Below are 11,033 nucleotides of genomic sequence, written 5' to 3' on the forward strand. Positions count from 1 at the left end.
CAAAGTACGTGATGATCTCATCAATGCGCATGCCCAGATAGCCAGACCCTCCACCCTCATCGAAAATTACGACGATAGATCACATATCATTTGAAATAATCCTTGTTTTGGTCGCCTTGATACGGAAACAGTGAAAATCGACCGACAAGTGAGGCTCAGAAATGGCCAAAGAATATGACCATCTATTTAAATTACTCATTATTGGTGACAGTGGTGAGTATTAGCTTTATTTTTGAAATGTTAAATTTTCACCGGGTCGCGTTTTGCAGTGAGAGTTGTGATAATTTGATTGAGTACGTTCAGAATATGATACAGGAAGTGAGGGCTTTGTTTTGCCACCATTTTTAGGGGCACTCCGTTATTGTTTGACTCCCACAAAATTGACTTAGCCTTTTTTGGAAGGAGAACGCCATACCCAACGTGAGTCACGAACTATAAGGCGTACCACAGCAAAATGACAAGGAAAGCTGGCACTCTACGATGTACGTGGAGCTTGAAATGGAAGTGTTTCCTTTCACCCGGAAGTCGCCCCATTATTCTAACAGTGTACTGACCAATTTTACAGTTTTTTAGTGAAATTATTTGGATGTAAATCATGTCGTTGTTGACAACATAGTTATTTGAAAATCCCAAAATGACAGTTCACAAAATGTGATGTAGTTTTCAATCTGTCACTTGGTGGAAGAAAAACAAACAAACAAACACATTGTCTAAGTCATGTTGTGTCGAGTCATACAATATGTCTGTATTATATCATTCATATATATAATTTTTTAAAATGAGTATATTTTAGGTGACGTATATCCTAGTTTTGATTCTACATATGAAAACCAAATAATGTCAGTTGAGAAACATAGGTCTGTTTTTGTTTATTAATGTTACAATGTTTCCCATTAGATCACTCAATATCATAATGTACTATTCTACATGAACATGCTATTTATGTGATTGGGTTTGACAAAACAAAAACAAACAAACATATTTTGTGACTAGAATAGAGTGGCAGAAACATATTCATAGTTATGTATGATATTTGTAGATATATAATGTTTGTCTTAAAATAATGTCATATTGGAATACACCTATTACTAATTGTTATATCAAGTGTATACACATGTACAAATAATGTTTAGTAAAGTTGGATATGACATCTTTGGCCAGATTTTGTTTTTATGGATTTCAATTCAGTATCAGATATTGTATGTAAAATACAGAGGAAATGCTTTGCTACCCTGTCCTTGTTGGTATATTGTATAATAATGGGTGTAGATTTCATTTCCTTGCTATAAACATTGTGGTGTAACTGATATGAACACATCGTGGTTTGATACATCATGGGCATAATTATCAACAAGGATTTCTTTCCCACTCACCGATATGTAGGAATGACGATCATTGAATGACACCAAATATTGTTATACTTGATTTAATTCAACTGTGATTGAGTATACCAGTAGGTTATAAATAAATGTATAATGACTACATTCTCAAATCCACAACCATCAAAATTCATAATGAGATCATTAACTGTATAATATCATAAATATGAAATGGAATGATAATGACTAAAAAATATGTCATTCAATTTAAATTTTTAATTATGGGTTAATCATTACTCCCATAGTAGCTGTAATATTTTGTTGTTTTTCATTATATTTTGCCAGTAGAAATATAAATACAATCTTTACTAGAACCTGTATAATTCATCCTGGTGAGCTGCATTCCCTATATCTGTTAGTCTTTGATAGCACTGTCTATAGACTGACAGTGACATCAATGTGTGTAAATAGTGTGTATAAACAGTCTAAGCTATTTAATACTTTGTCAAACAAATGGTGAAATTTGTGAGATTCTTAAACAGTAAGTACAAAATCATAAATCAGACTATCATTCCTGTTACTGGTACAGGACACAGTATTCTAGATTTTTGAGAAATGTGCTAAATTTCTGCTGTCAACAGGCCAGAAGTTTGCCAGTGGTGGTATTGTCAACAGTTTCTCATAAATGGAGATATTGTATTTAAATTAGTTTCTCATGTCTTTCACTGAAATGTTAGTTTTCATTTTAAGTTGGATTTACTTACATGAAAGGCCAAAGGCCCCAAATACATAGAAAACATACATAAAATTGTACATACAATAAAAAAAAAGATATATAGTATTATAATTATGTTAAATAAAAGTGAAAAAATTGTGCTTGACAGAGACTTAGTTCTGTGACATGATCACAACAAATTTATTTCTGCCTAAAATATGATGTTAAGGGAATCATTATGTTTGTAATGACCTTGACTGACCTGACATTCTGAAGGTCATTACCATATAAAACAAGACTAAAACTAACATTATTACCTTTTACATGGCATTCAGTATCAGCAATATGGAATAGTCATTAGTATTGAGGATGCTTCAAACTTTCATATTTTTTCTTCTGTCAATTTTTGATTCACAACAGCTGGTTCTTGGAGACTAAATATTGTAATTTGTATATTATTGAGTGATTCATCGGATTAATGTACAATATGGAACTCGTAAAATACAGGACAACAAACTGTTACTTCTTTCCTTTCTTCTTTGAAGTAGGTGAACATCTTGAGGTTTAAGTCTATTTCCTGTATCTGGTTTGAGATTGAACCAAGATTTGGAGTTTGTAGCTTTTATACTAACTGTCATCAGGCACTTATCATAATTGCAGTGTTCCCTCCAAGGATTTTTGAGGTTTCACAAATTTGGATGGGAAGAATGTAATACAATCAATGTCAGACATAGTCACAGGGTTGTACTTTCAATGTTGTAATTTATTTACAGATGTTGAAAGAAAACAGAGACTTTTATGACTTTGTCAAAGTTAGTTATATATCTGACCCTGTATCATTATTTTCCATTTAACCATAATTTTCAGTGGCAGATATTAATACTTATACACACTATGTAATACATTGTACAAAATATATAATTTCATTGCATTAGTAGACGATGTGACTGCACTACTAATGTGCAAGCAAACCTTAGAAGGAGCACTACACAATTAGGTACCCATTTAAGTCATCTATCAGTAAACATAGCTTAGTTACAGTGGTATACAATGTCTGTGTATCTAACTCTCAATACATACTATTACATGTATCCGAAGCTATTCAAACATCCTTGGGTAACCTGCAGTAACCGTGTGATATTAACACAGACAAATTATAGTTAAATGGAAACAGGAAATAATGTTGATGTGTTTATGTCAGACTGTTGTGATGGAATTCAAATGAAAGTTTACAGACTATAAATGTTCAGTCAAATTAAACAAGTTGGCCTGCAAGGATTTGAAATTACTTGATGCACAGGTGGTATTCATGGAATGGTCTATTGTGATATACCAGAGGTGGTATTCATGGAATGGTCTATTCTGATATACCATAGGTGGTATTTATTGACTGGTCTATTCTGATATACCAGAGGTGGTGTTCATGGAATGGTCTATTCTGATATACCAGAGGTGGTATTCATGGAATGGTCTATTCTGATATACCACAGGTGGTATTCATGGAATGGTCTATTCTGATATACCACAGGTGGTGTTCATGGAATGGTCTATTCTGATATACCAGAGGTGGTATTCATGGAATGGTCTATTCTGATATACCAGAGATGGTATTCATGGAATGGTCTATTCTGATATACCAGAGGTGGTGTTCATGGAATGGTCTATTGTGATATACCAGAGGTGGTGTTCATGGAATGGTCTATTCTGATATACCAGAGGTGGTATTCATGGAATGCTCTATTCTGATATACCAGAGATGGTATTCATTGAATGGTCTACCGTCTATTCAGATATACAACAGGGCTATATTCATATGCCACAGGGTACTATTAAAAAAATTATCTTTGCCAATGAGGTTGGTTGGTTTGGTTATTAAGCCACCTAACTTATCAAAATATAGTTTGGTTATTAAACCACCTAACTTATCAAAATATAGTTTGGTTATTAAATGACTACATTGTATGATGGATCATGTTTTTATGATGGACTTGGTTGCCTACAAATTTTCCTGACAAGAATTAATGAATTGAATTATGTAGAGAGTGTTACAGACTTGATGTTTATTGATTTTTGTCATTAATATGTATTGAGTTTGTAATTTTGTATGACATCATTAACATGTTTGACAATTAATATAGTCAGAATGTCAAGTTGTCATGGTTACGGTTAAGTTGTTGTAATATACAGTAATAATACTACAGCTAATAATAAATTGTGATTTACAGTTACAAGAATCAGTCTGAGTATATCAAATGAAGTACTAGTAGCTAGGTGGAAGTATAATTTGAAAAACAGAAAATATTTCAAATTTGATAATCAGATAAGAACAATAGTTAAGTTAATATGAACTATCCTGATCAATATTGCTGGCACATGACATAGACATACAGCCATACACAGGCACACACACACACACACACACACACACACACACACACACACATATATACACATACATGCAGGCATATATGCAGTCACCCTACATACACACACACATATACACACATATGCCAGCATACATGCATGCAAGCACACACACACACACACACACACACACACACACACACACACACACACTCTCTCTCTCTCTCTCTCTCTCTCTCTCTCTCACACACACACACACAACACACACACACACACACACACACACACACACAGACAGACACTCTAACACAATGATAACGGACACTCACACATACAATGATACACCATTATACAGACAAACTGACAGAGAGGTACAAAGAGACTGCATGATAGAGTAATCAATACAATTTGATAGATAATTGTAAGTTGAACATAAGTTATTTCTACAGGTAACAATCAATCTGATTAAAATCTTTATTTTGGAATAGTTCTGATTGCTTCATTTACCTCTATTTCCTTTTCAATTTTGTTGTTCTAAGAGTGATTGCCATCTTCCCTTCCTGTAATATTTGAAGAAGGCAAATCACTCCCGGAACAACAAAATAAAAAACAAATGACAAAATACTTAGGCAGTGGAGGTAAATAAAGAATTAAGTTGTATTACTACATTGGATTGTAATCAGATTAACCATGACTACATTGTCAGCTTAGCTGTATTTGCTGAGCCATAATAATCACACCATTATCAATTGTAAAGACCACATGGTCTCTTTTATGACAATAGTAACCTGTCCTCTGCCTTGATAGTAAAATTACTATTGTGCACAAAATATATCAAGTATAATATTGTAAAGTAGTGTTAGGTGTATGTCAAGTATAAAGTAGTCTCAGGTGTATGTAAATGTACAGACCTTTGATCAAATTCCAAAGTAGTAATTTAATTTATCTGTTGGAGAATTCATGATTTAGTCAAGTCTGAAGTAGAACAGTGACATACAATTATCCTCAGCAGGTCTTTGAATATGGAAATGGTCTAGTTACCCAGTTTTACATGTCATGGGATGAGTGGGGAGATTTAGCCAGTGTAGTCTGAAGTGGGGTAAACATACCATTGAAAAAAAACGGTCTGTCAAACTGGTCACTCTCTGGGGAGAAGGAGCATGTTGTTGAGTCTGAGGTGGAGTGGTGACATCCCCAGATAGCCTTTTAACAAGGAAATAGTCTGGTATCTCAGGGTTATTTTTTATATTTTTAAAATAGATTAGCATTCAATGAATAATTTGGTGTTAATAAATAGACAACTATTTAGATGAACAGTAAAACAACATACAGGACATATATGGATGGACCTCCCTTCAGTGAAACAATTGTGTATGACTTTTTGTAGCTTGGTTGTCCTTTAGTGAAATTGAAGTACATTGTGAACATGATGAACACATATCACAATTCAAACCTATGTGACCTTTAACCTCACAATTGTGATGACATCATAGTTTAAACAATTGACCTTCTGTTTGTGATGTCCTCAAATCAAAAGGTCATGTGGAATATTTTAATCCATGCAAAAAGGAAACTCAAAAACATGTACATGACCTTGTGTGTATGACAGTCTAACTGTATGCATATGTTTAAGATTGTAAATGTCAATGTGTGACATGTACACATGTTACATTTTGTAATATGAAACCAGCTAAATGTTTATTAGCATACTGAGTGTACTACAACTTAGCTATATTTCAAGTTTCCTGGTAAAAATTGTGTCTATTTTATTTAGTACCCATAATCTATCAGGGGATGGGAAGATTATTAAAGATATAGTAAATGAAAATGACAAATATAATCAGATATAAGCTAAATTCCTAAAGTTTAATTACTAACAACAGTATAATACAACTGTTTTTATATGCACTTAAATTTTAACTCTAGTCTGAACTGAACCTTTGAAGGAAAATAGGCCTTGTCATTTTGTTTACAAATCAAAGATTAATCTCTCAAACTTTGCCAAATGAAAAGCTTGTTCCTGGTCCTTTTGAAATCAGTGACATTAAGCTGTACTTATGGACAGTCCCTTCCATGTTCCAAATCTGTGGTTGTACAGTCCCTTCCGTGTTCCAAAGCTGTGGCTGTACAGTCCCTTCCGTGTTCCAAAGCTGTGGCTGTACATGAACAGTCCCTTCCGTGTTCCAAATCTGTGGCTGTACAGTCCCTTCCGTGTTCCAAAGCTGTGGCTGTACAGTCCCTTCCGTGTTCCAAAGCTGTGGCTGTACATGAACAGTCCCTTCCGTGTTCCAAATCTGTGGCTGTACAGTCCCTTCCGTGTTCCAAATCTGTGGCTGTACAGTCCCTTCCGTGTTCCAAAGCTGTGGCTGTACAGTCCCTTCCGTGTTCCAAAGCTGTGGCTGTACATGAACAGTCCCTTCCGTGTTCCAAATCTGTGGCTGTACAGTCCCTTCCGTGTTCCAAATCTGGGGCTGTACAGTCCCTTCCGTGTTCCAAATCTGTGGCTGTACAATCCCTTCTGTGTTCCAAATCTGTGGCTGTATATATGCAGACAAGTTTACTCATTTGTGTAAGCCCAATTTTCACTTCTTCACCTCATATCTGGGTAAATTAATATTCATTTGACAATATATAATTATGTAATTGGTGGATATTAGGAAAAATATATAGGATTGATTGTATGTTTTATTATTCTTTTCAAGTTTCAAGTTGATAACTGTAGAGCAGGTAAGATCCTACTCTATAGTGGAAAAGTGGCCTAGGGAGTCTTTTGCATGAAGTCTGTGGCTTAGGGAGTCTTTTGCATGAAATATATTATTCTATATTAATATTATTACTAGCTAAATCTTATTCTCTGTTTCTTTTTTGATTTACAGGTGTTGGAAAAAGTAGTCTTTTGTTAAGGTTTGCAGACAACACATTTACAGGTAAGTTTTTTATAAAGCATACTACAATACTAACTTATACTTCTATGTATTACTAGAGTAGTATACCATGTGCAAACACAGTTGTACCTATTTAAACAGAAGATATGGAATTTATACCTTGGTTGTTCTATGTCCCAACAATATATGATGACATTATTACTTCTGTGGCACTTGAAATATGAGTCAAAACGTTCAGAATTACTATTATTTTACAATTATTAGTTTAAACTAAATATTTATTCACCAATGTATTTTTCTTTGATCAGCTGGAAAATACTCCTGTTATAAGGGTTTTGTAACTACTTATCTACAACTCCTAGTGACAACAAAACCCCATATGTTACTCTTATATATTGGGGTATGATATCTTAATAGTTTTTCTGAAATTTAGTGAACAAAAAATGTTTACTAAAATACTTCAACTCATACACACACTGAAAATACTGACCAGTAATGTTGAAAGTTAGTTTAAAATTCATGTAATTATGTCATAGAGTTGTAGATATGTGTCTATTTATATGTTATAGAGTTGTAGATCTGTCTACTATTGGTATAAATTGGATATGTGTACCACACCCAAATGTATCAAAGTGTAACCATATCAAATCAAATCATGGTGTCAAATTTCTTGATGAGGTTCATACATCTAGTTAATTTTGTGATTATGTTAATTTAAGCTTAGAATTCAGTCATGTGCGGAGTTTGCTCTCATTTCCCCCAGCCATGCCTAGCATTTCACCAACAGCCATGTATTCAAACCGAAAATTAGATTAAGATTTCCTACAGTGATGTTGAATATGGTAATTATGTTTATATGGTAAAGCTCAACCCTTTGAGTTGGATCTAATCACTCCTACCATGCCTTGCATTTTACTAACAGCCATTTATTCAAACCTAAAATTAGATTAAAATTTCCTGCAGTGATGTTGAATATGGTAATAATGTTTACATCATACAGCTCAACCCTCTAAATTGGGTTTAATCAGGTGATGATGTTAGTGACATCATCTCACAGCAGGAAAACTGTACAACTCAATAAGACATTGCACCTGGTGTCTGGTCATAGCTCCATTAAAGTGAATAGCAAGTAGTGAAATGGCAGACATGGTAGGGAAATACTAAACTAAATAATGTTAATTAACTGTGTTAGTTTAAGTGTACAATGTAAAGCTAAACTAAAATACAACAATACTTTTACTTATAACAATGCCAGGAAGTACATCTTTTAGCATTCTGTTGAGTTTCTTTCTCTCAATAACATAATGATAATCCAGATGATTTGGATATTATAATGGTTTAGTAGATAAATTTATAATCAATGATAAGCTGGATATAGTGGTTTAGTAGATGAGTTTTTTAATCAGATTGATAATTATGGAAATATATAGAATACATGGAATTGATTTGATTTGCATGTAACGTGAATCCTTAGCCAGAAATTCAGTTATTAATTAAAATAGTACAAGCTAAATTTATAGACTTTGTACTCAGATGAAAATGTACATGAAAACCTTGATTAACTATTCTAGTATAATGTTAATGTCAATGCATACCTTCTGTGACCTTCTATACCTTCTAAGTTGTCTTCTGGCATTGTTAGAACAGTTGATTTCATAGTAGGGGTGTCCTAGATATTTTTTAATTTGTATAATAAATTACATCATCAGATCATTTTATAAGTTATATCCTAATATCAGATTTGAGTCAGTTAATCCAAGTGATAGCTAAGTACAGAAGGAAGTAGAATGTTGTGAGTATCTCTTGAATATGCAACAAACATGATTATGCCCCCAAATATGATACTTATATGTATTATGGAGAATTCTTTTAAATGAGACAGTTTGATATTCTTACATATTGCCTATAAATATGTATATTATGTAACTGTAACACTAGCAAGAGTATATTTTGAAGTCATATTTTTATGAGTTTTAATCTATTTCCTTCAATTTTACAAGCTTTATATATAGAGAGGGAAATATACTAAAATTACATAACTCAACTTCCTGTACATATTTATATGTGACATTAGCTAGAGCTGTGAATTCTACTACACTCACTCCCTCTAATATTGGTAGAAGAGTTAAACATCCAGCAAGTGTCCATACTATGGATGTGTAGTATGTCATTGTAATTATCTTTCAATGTGTGTAGTTATTTTTATGTGACATAATTTGACACCAGCCAATAGTTAGCTTGGTCTGGTTGTCATCATGTGATTCAGTTAACTCTACAAGGTCAGTGACTGACACAGTGTGCCATATTGCTATGACATATTGAGTATGATTAATAATCCATAATTCATAATTCATAATTCATACAGAGAATGTTCACTATTCATAGTAGATGAAATATTGTTTGTTTAGAAGTTGGATCATTGATCTCATCTGATAGTTGTCAAGTATAGCTGCCACCATTAACCAAATGTTCATAATGACATATTTTATTTAGCTGTCACACAACGTTTATGTTCTAGGATGTAAAACATTGGACACATGACAGTTAAATCAATGTGAAAGCTTACAGCGTTAAAATCTAAACACATGATCAGGGATGTCTATAGTGAAATTTATATACTGGGCATATTTATATACATGTACTAGGTATTCATATGTGGAAATGCAATAAGTCCTAGTCCAGTTTTTTGTAGTCTAGTTCCTATACAGTATTGTTACGATTTAAACCTTCACTTAGAAGGTATAAATCACAGTTAGAAACCACAGTTCGCATCCAGACTAACCTTTTTAAGGAAGTCATTTTTACACATTGGTATTTTTATAAAATGGAAAGAAAGCAGCTGTAGTAAATTAATAAGTTGTTATGAAACTGAGACTTCATTACTTTATGTCTGCCAGTATTTATAGTCTTGCATAGTTTACTTGACATCAAAGACAGAGTCGTAAAATATATTTATTATCCACAGTTTGTCATTTTTACTACCACAACAAATGATGTGTGCTGAAATCTACTCGTTTCTAAACTTTTCATTGCCCTGTTATACAGGTACGTACATTACAACAATTGGTGTAGATTTCAAGATACGGACCATTGATGTGAATGGTGAGAAGGTCAAACTGCAGATATGGGACACAGCAGGACAGGAACGATTCCGAACAATTACTACAACGTAAGTACAATGAAAGGGAGTATTAACTTTTCAGGTTTTCCAAATATTTAGGTCAAGCTTGCTCATAGAGATCACATTTCTTACTCTACAAATACAACATATCTTTACAAACACGGAGGTATGTTTACATTGCTAACAGTGATTTTATTGTCAGACATTTGTTATAGCGCCCTCTGGAGGGTAAATTAGGTCAAGGTTTCTACTGATGTCATTGTCAACTACATTGCATTATGACGCAAACTTAGGAATGTACTTCGTAAATTGACTATTCAAAGTGTAATTGAGATACCTTTTTAGCTGTTTTCCAAATGTAATTTGTTTATCCTTACCCATTACCCAATTTATACTTTCTCTTTCTTAGGGGTGGGTGGTGTTTTTAGTACATGATTATGAATGACTCACAGCCAGTTATAGACATTGTGTTTACATCAAGGGTTCCAACTAAACCTGTAAATCTATGCCTACTCAATATTACATTTACTAAAGTACAATGTACCACATACACTTGGCAAGTTACATATATTTGAACAGATGATTACAGTGGTTCTTTGGTGTTAGAAATATGAGTTACTATGTCCAAA

The 11,033-nt window shown here is 33.4% G+C and overlaps 1 protein-coding gene across 3 annotated transcripts in view; it reads left to right on the forward strand.

The window, feature by feature from the left end:
* Window positions 1-36: 36 nt before the first annotated feature.
* LOC144448929 (ras-related protein Rab-35-like) overlaps window positions 37-11,033 on the forward strand; it is a 20,463-nt gene continuing 9,466 nt past the window's right edge. For all 3 annotated transcript variants that reach the window (XM_078139305.1, XM_078139303.1, XM_078139304.1), the window contains exons 1-3: window positions 37-213; window positions 7,275-7,325; window positions 10,329-10,452. In XM_078139305.1, the coding sequence (XP_077995431.1) occupies window positions 162-213; window positions 7,275-7,325; window positions 10,329-10,452 (227 nt within the window). In that variant the 5' untranslated portion in view covers window positions 37-161. The remainder of the gene's footprint in view (window positions 214-7,274; window positions 7,326-10,328; window positions 10,453-11,033) is intronic.

The sequence above is a fragment of the Glandiceps talaboti genome, chromosome 18, assembly GCF_964340395.1.
Source record: "Glandiceps talaboti chromosome 18, keGlaTala1.1, whole genome shotgun sequence".
NCBI lineage: Eukaryota > Metazoa > Hemichordata > Enteropneusta > Spengelidae > Glandiceps > Glandiceps talaboti.